This window comes from Aedes albopictus, chromosome 2, assembly GCF_035046485.1.
Source record: "Aedes albopictus strain Foshan chromosome 2, AalbF5, whole genome shotgun sequence".
Taxonomy (NCBI): domain Eukaryota; kingdom Metazoa; phylum Arthropoda; class Insecta; order Diptera; family Culicidae; genus Aedes; species Aedes albopictus.
Window position 1 is genome coordinate 187,460,610 of NC_085137.1, and position 15,936 is coordinate 187,476,545.

Consider the following 15,936-nt stretch of genomic DNA (forward strand, 5'->3'; position numbering starts at 1 on the left):
TTATGCAGGGCATAAAAAAGGTGCGTAAATTGAAAGTGCTCAAAAATAACATGCATTAAAAGAGGTTCTAGTGTAAGAGGAAAAACCAGATTAACTGATCAAAATATAGATAGTCTTTAATTATTGTCATGTAGAAATCAACTCACTCGGTTAAATCACGTAAAACATTATGGTAGTAGTTTTACCAATGCCTTCATTTATTCCACTTTTTAATAGAAATATTCGCAATTCTTGAGTCGCAGTGATTTAAGGTACTTAACGCAACTTTAAATTTTCCACTTTCAGCTTACATTTGATATTATTTTGCAATATCAATATGGTCATTGAACGGCCATCGAAAAACTTTTCATCATTTTTGGATTGGTTCATGATTTAAAAAAAAATGAGCTGTGTGTGTTTAAAAGAAACACAACAAACCACGGTCACTATCGTAATTACTTATAGACGTGAAGATTTTTTATGGATTTATAGTTTGCAAAATCTCTTCCAGAGCAAAACACTAGAAAAGCAAAACAAAACTACATTTTTACTTAGGATAAAACACACGAGAGTGTGAGTTTATAGGATGGAGGATAAAAAGAAATCGGTCCTCTACCTATAGGACCTATAGCAATAAGTTTGATTTAACTACATCACAAAAGGTGAATACTTGGTTCGAAATTAAAACCATCATAACACAAACTCTCTTACAATTCTGTTCCAGACGGTTAAATACCCTTTCATACCAAATATCCTCGATACGTCAATGTTCACTAAATTGCGCAACTCACCTTTCATCCTCCAGCAGCGGTTGGACCAGCGATGCCCTCAGGCGCACCACCTTCATGCTCTGCAGCGGGAACAACTTGCAGAAAGGCCCCAGGAACTTTGGTTCGTAACAAAAGTGCGGAAACAGCCGACAGTGTCGCCACAGGCGAGTATTATGACTGAACAGATAGTTGTGCGTCCGACCAAAGTCCAAATAGCTCTCCATCTCGGTGTAATCGCACTTGAGCAGATGCTTCAGATTGTGGATGGCGATCCGATCGTTCGGAGGGCCCCGGATCTGAACGATGTCGAAATCGAGCAGCGGTTCGTAGTGGTAGTAGTTACCGGGCATGGCGTTCAGAATGTCGCCCAGGAAGGTCGATCCCGATCGCCACGTGGTTATGATTATGCTGCGCATCGGTTGACCCCCCGTTTCCGGCGTTAGGTCCGACAGTTTGGAAGCATCGCTATTGTATAGGCCGTTTGGATACTCAAATTCGGCCATTTCGTCCGCAATCCGCGAACGTTGATAGTTTAGCACATCTTCGATGGTGACAGTGGAGTTCTGAGGCGTTGGGATAGGCGGATAGGTGTCGTACGTTGAACTCCCACTGAATGTCTTCGCGCTGAAACAGAAAAGAGAAACGGGAACGATCGTTAGTTTAGCGTATCATCATTATTATGAAAGCTGTTGGTACTGTTGAGAATTGTTGATATGCAAAAATAACATACGTTGCTGCTGCCGCTAACCGTACACACGACACGATATCATCTCGGGGCACCCACGCGAAAACAATAATCAGCCACGAATCAGAGCAAGAAGCGAGGCAAATAGTAGGAAAGGCGGTCATATATTTTGCACATTGTTTGGCCTTGTGCGCTATGCGCCTGTTTTATTTCCATGTGTTTTGCGATAACACTGTTTACAGCTTAATTATGCATTTTGAAGCAAGTGGTTAAATGTATGAAAACATCGCGATTTTCCTAGCGGGATTGTTCTCAACAAATCGTTGGACTTGTTTCTAAAACAAATCCTGACCCTTATGGATCCGGAAACTAGTGAAACGATCGACGTGAAATTTTATATGCGAGGGTTTTTGGATCCGGGAAAGGTTATTAGCGTAGTGTGAGACTGGTGAAGATCAGCAGCGTTCATTTCCCAAACAAAGCATTTTGGTCTGAAAATGCTACTCGGTGCTCAATGCGAGTAAGTAAGCAACGAGTACCATTTTCAGTTGTTCAATGGATCTCCAGATTTGTGCACGAGAAAAATCGAGTACAGTTAAGGGCGGCAACTGTGACGACCATCTTTGTGTTCCAGCGACCTTGTCCTTAATAACTGTGGAGAAGCTGAGATGCAAGCTGTGGCTTCGTGGCCGTGCGGCTAGTGTCACCAAGCTCTTAGTCGCATCGTGCTGAGGAGCGTGGGTTCGATTCCCGCCGCAGCTGTCAGGAAAAGTTTTCGGCTGTGCCACTGGGCGTTGCATGCTAGTCCGTTGTCTAGAGTCGTGCTTCCTACAAAGAGCGATTAGCTCACTGGAAGTATTGAACGTGTCCGTGTCTAAGCTATCACCCTGTGGGGACGTTACACCAAACAGAATAAGAAGAAGAATGGATGCAAAACAGTGTCCTATTCAATCGGGACTACATGTGGTTTCCCAAGGGCCACAAGCAATCCCAGTGCAGACCAACCGGAAGATTTTTGTGAAGAATCGAGTATTGTGATCTAAGGAAATTGTCAGAAGGGCAGTGATTCAAATGGAAAATAACTTTGAAGGCGAAACTGGAAGCATTTCCTCATTTTTTTTTTTTGGTTTTTGATTTTCTCTTAAATAACGAAGCAATATTTTCAAAATCGGTTTTCATACACAGTTAGAGGAAGGATCGAGCTATCTCCTGGATTTTTTACAGGTGTAAAACTTTATCCAATTTTTCAAAAACCACATTTTTTTTTTGAAATTTCACTCAAAAATGGTTTCCTTAAAACTGAAAAACATATTTCACCTGAAAAAATTTCAGGAGATACCGTGGGAGATACCTTGATCCTTCCTCTAACTATGTACGAGGACCGATTTTGAAAATACCTGATACCTTGATACCTTGTTGGCTACAAAGTAACTTTACTCCAATGCCGAGCGTATAGTAGAACACCATCTTCGTCGGTCTTGGGCGATGTTCCTCCAGTTTCCCCGAACGTGTAGGGATCGTAGATCTTCTTCAACCGCGTGCAGCCAGCGAGTTCGCGGCCGCCCACGAAGTCGCCTACCTCTACCGGGTTCTCTGCTGAATATTGTTTTCGCTATTCTTTCTTCCGACATTCGCACTACGTGTCCAGCCCACTGAAGTCTGCCGTATTTTATACGTTTCACAATATTCGCATCTTCGTACACTTGGTACAACTCGTGATTCATGCGTCTGCGCCACACTCCATTTTCTTGTTTCCCACCGAGAATTGTCCGCAGCACTTTGCGCTCAAAAACTCCAAAAGCTTTTCGGTCTACCTCCTTTAGCGTCCACGCTTCGTGACCGTAGAGGGCAACCGGAAGAATCAGCGTCTTATACAGAGCGAATTTTGTTTGCGTTTGCAAGTTACGGGACCTAAGCTGGCTACGCAATCCGTAAAAGGCCCTATTCGCAGCTGCAATACGCCTTTTCACTTCACGGGAAACGTCATTGTCACATGTCACAAGTGTTCCAAGATAAACAAATTCTTCAACAACTTCAAACACTTCCCCATCAATCACTACCTCAGCACTAACGCCACTAGGCCTGCTTCTGTCTCTACCCGCTATCATGTACTTCGTCTTGGTAGAGTTAATCGTCAAGCCTATCCTCGCTGTCTCTCTCTTCAGAGGAGCATAAGCTTCTTCCACTGCCCTACGATCGATGCCGATGAGATCAATATCGTCCGCAAAACCGAGGAGCATGTGCGACCGTGTGATGATAGAGCCATTCCTCTGCACGCCTGACCTCCTAATCGCTCCTTCGAGGGCAATGTTGAACAATAAATTTGAAAGAGCATACCCCTACTTCAATCCATCCAAGGTCACAAACGACGTAGACACTTCGTCCGCGATCCGAATACTTGATTTTGATCCATCCAGCGTTGCGCGTATCAGCCTAATTAGTTTCGCCGGAAAACCATGTTCTGACATTATCTGCCAAAGCTCATTTCTTTTCACTGAATCGTACGCTGCTTTAAAATCAATGAACAGATGATGAGTCTGCAAGTTACAGTTATTATCATCCGCAGGGTAAACATTTGATCCGTCGTTGATCGGCCCTCACGAAAACCAGCCTGGTATTCGCCGACGAAGGACTCCTCAAGAGGTCGCAGTCTGTTGAACAGGACACGCGACAGTATCTTATACGCCGAATTTAAGAGGGTAATCCCTCTGTAATTGGCACACTCCAGTCTGTGCCCTTTCTTGTAGATTGGGCATTTGAGGCCATCCTACCAACTGGTGGGCAATTCTTCATCCTCCCAAATCTTTATAATAATCTGATGGATTGATTGATGTAGCTGCTCGCTTCCGTGCTTAAGAAGTTCGACCGGGATCTCGTCCTTCCCAGCAGCCTTGCTGTTTTTCAGCTCCTTAAGGGCCTTTTTAACCTCATCCAGTGTTGGTGGTTCCACTGCTTGACTGTCATCCATTATGTTAATCCTGTTCCTGGGTGCTCCTTCGCTGCTACCATTCAACAAATCTTCGAAGTGCTTCTTCCACTTGGCTGCAACCATTGTTTTGTCTGTCAGCAAATTTCCTTCCCGGTCATTGCACATGGCGGGCACTGGCGCAGTCTTGTGCCGCGCGCCATTGACAGTTGCATAAAATCTCCGCATATCGTTCCTGTCCATACTTTCCTGCGCTTCAGCGAAAATATTGCTTCGTCATTTAATTAAAAATCAAAAACAAAAAAGAGAGCAATTGCTTCCAGTTTCGCTTTAATCGCTAGCGGTTTATAATGAGAAGACCAAGAGAAGGAAAAATCTGGCCATGTCCAAATTTGAAGACAATTGTTTGAATTCGTTGACTGAGTTATAGCAGTTAGTGCCCAAATGGTCCCAGACCCTAATTAGTTTCTGGTCAATCTGATCATGTTGGGGGGGTCTATCGCTTTGAACTGGTATCCTTGAAGGTTGCTCGAAAAGAAGAAAGTTGCCGCTAAAATACGCTGGTGTCAATGTTGGCAACTGGTACAAAATGATATTTGCAATTCATTTGGTGAGTTCATTCCATGCTACATTATTGTAATTCCATATTTACATACATTATAAATTATGTTATGTTTCGAATAAACGATGTTTAGGTTATAGAACCTGTCTTTGTTTTGATCTCGTTACAGAAAGCTAGTAATGTCGCTGAAACCTAGGCATTAGGGCCTGGTGTCTGGACACAAGACATACAGGGGATACTCAAAATAACTGGGACAGGTAAAATTTTCACTTTTCAAAAAATGTTCAACTCGCTGTAACTTCTCGAAAAGTACATCAAATATTCTCAAATTTTTACTGTAAGTTCATCAACTAGTTGTGTATCAGTGATCAAAAAGATCGGGCTATTCTACACGCAGTAATAAAGGTTCTAGAAAAAGGTATAATTATTCGATAGCCAACTTTGAGCTGTTATATCTCCGGATTCAATGAACCGAATGCAATGAAATTTTGATCATTTATGACTTATATAATGAGCTATGAAGCACATTTGACTAAACTTAAAATTCTTTACAAGAAAGAAAATTATGACGTCTAGATAAATTTTCTAATATAACACCAATTTATCCAAAACTTCATCATCGTTTCAAAATTCGAGATAGTAATTCAAGTTCATTTAAATTCCCTCTAATTGACTTGAATATATTTATGTTTCAAAGGGAAGCAACCAAATAACCGGCATTGAGTTGAAAAAGTAATAGCATGCAAATGAAAAATAGATAAATTTACTAAAAAACCATAGAATAAATGAAATCGCTATAACTTTTTTTTCTATTAATAATTTCAAATTAAGTCAACTGTTTTTCAAAGTTCATTATATTAGTCATTAATGAACGAAATTTCATTGCATTCGGTTCGTTGAATCCGGAGATATAACAGTTCAAAGTTGGCTATCGGATAATTATACCTTTTTCTAGAATCTTTATAACTTCGTGTAGATTGGCCCGATCTTTTGCAAATTTGATCCACTGATACACAACTAGTTGATGAACTTATAGTAAAAATTTGAGAATATTTGATGCCCTTTTCGAAAAGATACAGTGAGTTGAACATTTTTTGAAAAGTGAAAATTTTACCTGTCCCAGTTATTTTGAGTATTATTTTGAGTACCCCCTGTAAATACCTGTGTCCCACCCTAGGAAACGGCAGCAAGAAAGAAGTGCGCATTAACCTTCTTAGCAACGCCATAACCCACACTTGAAATGAGAAGGGTCTTTTTTTATCTAATTCAAATTATTGCATCAATCATGTTATTCATAAGTGAATAATATTATAGCCGTATTCTTATATTTCTAGAATGTTTTTCAATACTGGCTGTGCAAGCACTACAAGAGGATAAAATAGAATATTATGGCAGAACTCACTTATTTTAAAGGAAAGTTGCCTTCCTTCACGCGTTTGAGGGCCAATTTCAAAACATAATGTTACTTTTGAACGATCGAATTCATTAGTTGTAAAAGTTTTGTTGCGTTATCCGGGTTCAAGAGATAAAAATGAAACGTAAAATGCAATTTTCAGTCACAACCGATGTTAAATTGTATTCTGATCAATTTTGCCCCAAAGTGACAAAACACTTTTTGTTTTGTTCCAGATATTCCAGAACATAACTGTGGTGGAAAATGTTTACCATTTTTTTACGAAATTTTGAAAATGTTTTTTTTTTGCAGAAATGAAAAATATTTTCCACGAAGAAAATAGTTCAGTATATACTAGAGTGGGTCATCGTTTATATGGAAAAATGAAAAATTCAACGGTATCCCATCAGATCAAAGCTTTTTTGATCCCATTTCAGGACCCAAATAAGTGTGCAAAATTGGGGCACGATCGGTTATGTCTACGTTTTGCGCAAGCCGTTTGATGTTTGTATGGAGTTTTACATGGTAAAACACACTTTTTTGCATTTTTCTCATAACGAGCTCGATTTTTTCTAAAACCGTGTAACCGATAAAGTGAAAACATAGCCTAGGGTGTCCTGAAAAACTTTGTCGAAGACCGCGAAGTGATCTGATGCTTATGAAAAAAGTTATAGCGTTGGCATTGCTTGGCGAAACAGCATGATTTTGTTGCTATTGTTATTCCTTTACATGTTAAAACATAAACACATGCATGCGGTTCGCTGGTTATAACTATTTTCACAAGCATCGGATCGCTTTGCGGTCTTCAACAAAGTTTTTCAGAACATCCTTGGCTATCATTTTACAGTATTGGTTAAAAAATTTCAGACAAACTTTTTCAACTTATGGCTAAAATGCAAAAAAGTATATTTTCCCATACAAAATCCCATATAAATTTCAATTGCAATGCGCAAAGTGTAGACGCAACCGATCGTGCTCAAATTTTGCACAGATACTCAGGACCCAAAACGGAACCAAAAAAGCTTTGATCTGAGAAAACGGTTCCGATGACCCACTCTAGTATATACCTTGGTACTCCCTTTATGATGTATCTGAAAAGTAATTTTGAACATATTGCTCCGTTTTATTTAATAAAAAAACAAAAACAAAAAAATGATACAATGCATCCAGTACTGTTTACTGTTTTATCTATTTGAACAAGTGCTCTTGTAAGGTGTCCTGAAGATGTGGTAGCAAGAGGACTAGTGAACAAGGAGCCAGTATTGAACTGTCATGTATTGATGAAGTCTAAATATTGGACCTGTTGGATGACAGTGAGAAAATCTGCACACCGTAATCTGGGCGGAAGTTGATCACTTTTCCTCTATTCTTTTCAATAAAATCAGGTACAATCATTACTTATACGAAATTCTTACAAGAAACTGCAACATTTTGTAAAAAATGTTCAAATTTCCAAATTGAAAAACTTTTAATCCGGGGTGAAGTTGATCAACCAATGACATAACATTCTAAGATTGGAAAATTAAATTTAATGATGCTGAAGCTGAATAATTTTTGATAAATCTTACAACTAGTGTATTTAGTATCCAAATGCTAGACTTTACAAATACTGGCGTGAGTGAGAAATGGATAAATTGAAGTGGAATTGGCGAAAAAGTTACTCGTCCTCTCGGTACGCTCTCGCCTAGGCTTTCCATATACATGGATTCGGAATTCATCCGAAAGAAGTGAGGTCTGTGGAAAAGATAACCTCAGAATTTCGAGCTGCACTTGAATTCAGGTTAGTCACTACATCTTCGAGTCTTCTCGTGGTGCAGGCTATGTCTGAACCAGCAGATTATAAAAATTGAATGTACATCGGGTTTCTTTCCACAGAATATCAGAATTCATGCTGTATGATCATATGCGAAAATTTCAAAATATTTCATCGGGGACATTTTGATTTTTTCATCTTTTAAGTTGTTTTTCATACAAATTTGCATGACATTTTCATTTTTGGTCAATTTCTCTCCCATACATAATGTAACCCGTAACGTGGGTAGATCACCTTAGAATGGTGCGTTGCGGCGTAAGATCTACCAAATCGAATTTTGATCTTGATATTTACCGTATTTATAAATATTCCAAGATCAAAATTTGATGCTTTTTTGTGTTTTGTAGTTAATTTTGTTTAAATGCACTGCTAATCAACATTTTATTTCAGCAGGTTTGAGGCAAATTTATCGCATGATATAAATAATATTGTAAAAATATGCAACTGTGGCGAGCGTATCACTAATATGTAGATTATTTGACGTACGATGTTAATATTATTTTAAAATTCAGATTATCAACCGAAGAATCTAGTAATTCAACCAAATGCCATCAAGACGACGAGGAAGCCATGATGAATCGGGCAGACAACTGATTCGAAGAAGACTTACAATGGTGTGCCTGAACGTTGACCAAGCGTATCCTTTGGAGTTTACCCTTCCACTAACAACACCCAAATTCCCGTGACACCTAGGCCTGAGAGATCGTAGAGTTGTCTACATTTTTCCTAGGTGTCCAAAACTAACCATCCCTTCCCATCCCTCAGCAGTCGCAAGGACGTGGCCAGGACAGTGCTCGACCATTGGCGGATTGCGGCAGTCTTGTCTAAGAGTCAGAGATTAGTCCCAAATCTTTGTGCTTTGGTTCGGACGGGAAGGAGGCAACCTCATAGCAGCGGTCTAGGACTGTACCACCTACGAATTTGTGTGACTCGCTTAATGCTAATGCTAATTTCTCTCCCATACATAATGTATTGAAAACATTTCACCGATAGTATATTTTGAAACCTTCTGCACAAGAAAATATAGCTTGAATATTGATGTTTGGGGTAAAGAAACCTGATGTACATTCGATTTTTATAATCTGCTGGTTCAGACATAGCGTGTGGTGTAGTTGGCAACGCGCCTGTCTAGTGAGTAGAAGTCGTGAGTTCGTGTCTTACCGAGAGGACGAGACACTATTTTGCAAATTACACTCCAATTTGTCCATTTCTCACTCACACCAGTATTTGTAACGTTTAGCTTTTGGAATTAAGTAAAACTTCCACTCGGCTGGTTAAGCCGCAAAAATCGATAATTATAATTAATTTGATTATGTATTCCAGTGGTGCTCAAGCTGAAGGATACCGCGGGCCAAATTTACAATTCGAGATCGACCGGCGGGCCGCATAGAATATCAATGAACAAAATCAACAAAAAGAACCATTTTGCAATACATTTATTGAAAATCAAAACCGTTCAGAACTTGTGTAAGGGTCAAACTTGCTTCATGTAGTTTTTATTTTTCGTTAAGTGACAAAAATTGACTAATAACTGTGGTTCTACAATATATTTAGCGGAACTTTAAGTTTTTTTTGTATTTTAAGGAAAACAAAACACAATTTAGACTCATAGTCTTGCTTTAGAAAAATGTTTGAGTTTCAAATTGAAATTTAAACAAACAATTTAGGAGTCGCCCCTAGATTGCCTTGAAGCCACTTCAGAAATTTCTCATGCAACTTTTATATGAATTTCTTCTGAATCGCTCCAAAAATGCTGGATCTTCTTCTGAACTTTATTCTGGAGCTTTTCAAGCAATTTCTTTAACAGCTTATCTTGAAATTGCTTATTCAGAAAATTTTCTGGAGTTTCTTTTAGTATTTCTAGAATGCCCTTGGAACGCCTCCAATAATTTTTCTTGGATTTACCTTTGGAATTGCTCTGAAGTTACTTCACGAATTTTTCATGAAGTCTCTATTTCTATAGGTCTCAGAATATATTTTGTTGCTCCAGGAATTTCTTCTAAAGTTGTTTGAGATATTTCAGCTACAGTGGCACCGTGGCACCAGAACTATTTTTTTCGTGACTGGTTTTGTGGCTTAGCTATACGACGCCGGAATAGTTCGGAGTCGTGAGTTCGAATCTTACCGGAACGGATTGTTCTTTATGTATTTTTAACATTTAATTTGTGTTTAACACTATGAAAATTGATCAGCTAAACTTTTTTGTTCGATTTCTTGAGAAACTGAACGAGTTATTCCAAAAAATAGTTCAAAAATTTCTGTACGTCAAAAAGTACTCCGCGGGCCGCATCTCAAGGCTTGGAGGGCCGCAGGATGAGCACCACTGATGTATTCAGTGCGTTTAAAATAAAATAAAGTCAACCCTCTAATACCCAAATTTTTGATTTTGATCTAAATATCATTTTTCGTCATCTAAAATCGATTTAAACATGTTTTGAAAGATGATTCTTATTAATTCTCGATTTCGTGAATTTCAGTTTTTGATTTTTCTAATTTTTATTTTTGAACATCCCCACACTTTTATATTTTTCCTGGAAGCCAATTTGGGGAACGGATTTTTTTAGATGAAAACATTTTGAGATTTTATGATTATTGTTGAAAGATTATTATTTTAAATTTCTTTCACAGAAAATTTTATTTTCCGTGTAATTTCAAGGAAAATAATTTTAGAGTGTATTCGATTCCCTTAAACTATTAAACAAGGATAGAATGATTTGGAAAAAAAAATAAAATATGTTATTTGTAGCGATTCAACACAAAATAAACAATGACTTCTAAAAGGTGACTGAAACATCAATTTTTCAATGATTTTTAAAAAATGTAAATACGCTTTAAAATACACCAAAAACCATTTTGAGATATACAGAACAGTCCTAAATATCAGCCAAATATATAAAAAGTTTGATTTTCCACGAAACAAAAATTACAAAAATGCTCAAACTATACCCCGTCTAAAGGCGGGATTGGGTATTAGAGGGTTATGAAAGTTGCAGTTACTTGACTCTTGACTTGAAACGCCTAAAGGTATGCAATTTCTTATAAAATCGTCCTACTATCGCGAAAGTATGCTATTTTCAAATAAAACTTATGTGTAAACATCAATTTTAACTCAATGTTATGATCAATAAGCCTACCTTGAATGAATAAAAGTATTTGGGAGTCATCTGATATACAAGGCATTGATGGGAGGCGATGTTTTGATCAACAGTATTTTTACCGAGTTTTAATACACATCCAAAAAAGTCGATATTTTTATGTTATATCTGATACAATTAGCATAAGAATGTTAAAAAATTCTTCAAATTTTTTCGCACAATTGATTTAAATCAAAAGTTCTTCCATTGAAACAGAATTGTAGCGTCCTCAGCGGTTGAAGGACGTGGATCCCATAGTGATCAATTTCATCACGCTGATCAACCACCACCCCGCTGCCCCCCCCCCCCCACCCTCATTACGGTACATATCGAACATTATAAAATGCACCTTACGAAAGCTGTAGTAAACGCAGGGTTATTGTACGAGAAAGATTCGGATGCTTATACCAAGGCTTAAATGGACTATAAATGTAAACTGTTAGCATAACTGCCAGATTTGTTTCCAATTTCAATCAGAGGGTTTTTGGAAGGTTCCAGAGGTCTTCAAGGGATTTCAAAGCGTTCCATAGGGTTTAATTGGCGATTTATGGAATCTCAAGGGATTTTAGAGGTGTCCTAGGGGTGTTCCAGAGGGTTTCATGAGTGGTTCAGGGAGTTTCAGGAGGTCCCAGGAGGACCTATGGGCGTTCCACAAATGTTTGAAAGGTTTCAGGGGTGTTTTAGGAGCGGGGATGGGATTTCATTGGCGTTCCTTGAGGTTTCACGAGGTTTAAGAGCCGTTCTAGAGGTGGTCCATAGGGCTTCAGTTGGTTATGGGGTGTTCCCAGGGGTGAGAGTTTTAGAGGTGTTCCCCTATGTTCCAAGAGAATTTATGGGCATTCCAAGGGGTTTCAGGAACGTTACAGTGTGTCCCAGAGGTTTCAGGGGATTTCAGGAGCGTTCCAGAGGTTTTCAATAAGTTTCAGTGTCGTTCGATGGGGGTTTCAGGGGCTCCCATGGGCATTCCATGGGGTTTTAGAGTTATTTCAGAGTGTTCCGAAATGTTCAGAGTGTTGCGAGGTTCGAAAGGTTTCAAGAGCATTTTCGGGGTTTCAGAAGCGATCCAAGGAGTTTCATTTTTTTCAGTTTTTTTTATGTGCATTTAATGATAATTCTACACTTTGTTCAAAGGGGTTTCAGAGATGTTCCAGAAGGTTATAAGGGCGTCCCATGGGGTTTGAGGGTGAGTTCTTCAGAGGGGAAGTAAAGCGTGGGTCCCGAGATGAACTAGCCTAAGGCTAAACATTTTCTTAATACAGACATAAAAAAGCGTTAAATATGGTGTTCTTGAACGAGCTCTATCAAAAAACACTGAACCGGGGTCTAATTAATTAGCAGGGTGAAATTGATCAGTTGGAAATTGAATTGAAATTCCACACCAGGAACTTTTGAACGTCGTTATGATCATAAAATTCATACCTCTTTTAACGCATAGATATCTAGAGATGGGTGCAAATTTAGAAAAAAAATAATGCAAAATAGATCAAATGCATTTATTGAATTATAGGTATATTTTATCATTTTTGCATGAATATACCGTGATTTTAGGTGAAATTGATCAGTGGGGTGAAATTGATCGACGAGAGGACCATTTTTATTTGATAAAAAAAAGCTTGAAACTTAGAACAATTTGTAAAAAAAAAATGTTCATCATCTGGCTCAAGAGTTATTGAATGATGAGTTTAGGGGGATTAGGGGCATAATGGACACCCGGGGCGAAATGGACACCCCTGTTTTTGCCGAAACCGTTGACTTTTATGTTAAACTTTCAATGCATACGTGTAAAGGAACAAGTTATGGTTCTATTTTCCACAACTACCGTTAATATTCCTCCAAAATAACCAAAATATCATTGAAATTGAAATATGTTTTGTATATGGTGAAATTCTTATAATTTCGAAGCAGCATCGAATAAGGTATTACGACTGTTGGAGTATGTCCACCATAAAAACAAGTGAATTGTTACCTTATCTACATGTATACGGAGATTTAGCAACCGATGAAGTATTTTATGTTTGATCAGAATTTAATCAAAATAGCAATTTTAATGTTGTAGTCGATTCGGGGCGAAATGAACACTGGCAAATATTAATGGATGTACGCGCATAGCATACTGTTAGGCGTTTAGATAGTCTGGAAAAATTCAATCTGATTATTTTTGCCTAAAGTTTATTTAACTTTGATGTTATGTAAACTCGTCTAAGATGGAGTATTATATCTGTGGTATTTATCTCCATAGGCAAATCACTTAACTGGTCGATGTAACCAAAGAATTAGCATAAAATATGCTGGGGTGTCCATTATGCCCCGATGGGTGTCCATTTCGCCCCCGTACCTTTAATGCCAACCCTGAAAAACACACGGTTTACAATTCATTATTTCTTCACAATAAAGACATTCTACCTACTGTATATGATTGGAATACGTAGGAAACAAGTTAAAGTTGTTAGCCAACTGATAATATGTTAAGTTTTACTTTGTTATATAGGCCTAACGTACTCATTTGCTTAGGGTGTCCATTATGCCCCTAATCCCCCTACATGTTTCACAGCCAATCAATCACATATTTCTGTATAAAATTCAATATTTTCCGAAACAGCCTGTCAGGCGAAGTTTGAAGACACTTTCAAACTTTTGTTACCGTAGCTGTATCGCAAATATAATGAATATTCGAATGAATGTTTCTAGCTGCCAAGTATTCCCTAAACCCGGTTTCGCCATCAAAAGTTCCATAAATATTGAAATTTATGCATAAAATTGTACTTTTCCGGAAGTTATAACATATTTAGAATGGAAATTGCATACTTTCAGGCGTTTTCTTAAAATTTATTAAACTTCAAACTTAAATAATTAAAAAATTACTAAACTTGTAAAAAAATTGCATAGGTTTTCGCATTCCGGGGTGGTCAATTCAGGAGGAAAAAATATTTTCACCAGTTACAAAAACATTTCACTTACTGATCAATTTCACCCCGAAATTATTTTTTTTAATTTTCTATTTCAAATGATATTTTTTGTAATAAAATGATTTGCAATAGAATTTTTGACCTCGTTGACTGATGAAAACCATGGTCGTACTTGTTTTAAAGCATTAAATTTAACCATATCGATAAGTATTCAAAAATGATTCTCCAAAAGCTACGAAAAGTGATCGATTTCACCCGAAATTACGGTATTTCTTTACTTATGTAGTCACAATGTGATGGATTTTTTCTGCCGGTTGCTTTAGATTTATTAAACAAAATAGTTGAAAAATAATCAACGGTAATATTGAGTATTGTCGCATTTCATTTTTCAGATTTTTAAATCGACTAACGAACAAATTCATTAAAACTGCCTAATTAATAGTTGCATCCATCAACACGCTGAACACTTCACACATATCTGTCGAGTTGAACTCGAACGGGACGGCTCAAAGCAACACACAACTTTCCCTTGTCTCCGTCCGTGTTGCCCTTTCACCGGCGTATGCAGTGCATCACATCATCGTCGTTTTGTACCGTTCACACTCTCTTCCATTCCTCCAAACGCCACACAGAAAAAAAAAAGAAATCATCTTTTTACGCTCTCATAGAGGCGCGACTTACCCGTAGAATTTGTGTGCATTCAGCAGTCGCAGATTGGCGTTGCGCTCCCGAGGCTTGAAGTACTCGGTGGTGTAGCTATTGGACGACGTAAACCGGTGGCTCGCAAAGAGCAGCAAGATGCACAACCCGCTGATGGCACACACTCCGATCAAATTGATACGCCGCGACATCGTGTGTTTCCCGTCGAACCCCGATCACACTTTCTCCTCCATAAAATCGAGGCGAGGAAATTCAAAAACAAGAGCACTTTTTCACTTATGCACTAGATGTAGCTACAAATACGGCTTATGATGGTTGATACTCCTTGGGGGCTTGGCGATCTTTTGCTGCGCCACGCACTGCCAATGATCTTTTTATGATCTATAGCCAATCTACCAAAAGAACAGCTGGAACTTTGAAGACCAATGACTAGAACTGTAGACGAAGACTGAAACACACCCTATATGGAACTTTTTGCTCACTAAAGGCTCGTCATCATCCTTCATAACATAAACATAATTTCACGAATTAATTAGCCTCCCATAGAGAGAGACTGTCACTCCACGTTCTTTATTGCAATTTGCTTGAATCATTCACAAACTAAATAAATCTGAATTCCACTGAAATTACTGTAAAAATTATTTCGATTTTTTTTTCACAGAAGAAGCTTAGACGAAGAATTCTATACTATCTACCTCAAGTGGCTCTCAATAGCACTTGATTCTTATCATATTTCAAATCGCTCCATCATCTAAGTGCATTCCCGCACTTACAGGTCATCGATACTCCCAGAAACCTCCAGCAAAATCAATGCCTATTCACAATTCCCGTGACGATATCTCGACGATGATTGCACCAATTTTTCGAAGCAAAGTAAACCCACCAAAACTCGCGACGAACACTCTAGCTCTAGACAACACTCGTTTTTGGTGCTAGGTATACCACGCAAAATTCGCGATGTTGAAAGCGCGACGGATGGAAGTGAATTGATCCGATGTTTTCATTTTCTCATATCCCCCTACACATAATCAAAAATATGCGACTGATGTCTATGAATGAACCATCATCAAGCGAGAACAGCAACAGTTTGACAGAGCTGTCTGTCAGC

At 38.3% G+C, this 15,936-nt stretch overlaps 1 protein-coding gene across 1 annotated transcript; it reads right to left on the reverse strand.

The window, feature by feature from the left end:
- Nucleotides 1-448: 448 nt before the first annotated feature.
- LOC134284004 (uncharacterized) lies at nt 449-15,627 on the reverse strand. The gene is made up of 2 exons (XM_062850845.1): nt 14,850-15,627; nt 449-1,373 (listed from the first exon to the last, which is right to left on the reverse strand). Exons 1-2 carry the CDS (start codon nt 15,017-15,019, stop codon nt 767-769), a joined length of 777 nt encoding a protein of 258 aa, XP_062706829.1. The 5' UTR covers nt 15,020-15,627; the 3' UTR covers nt 449-766.
- Between the last annotated feature and the right edge of the window lie 309 nt (nt 15,628-15,936).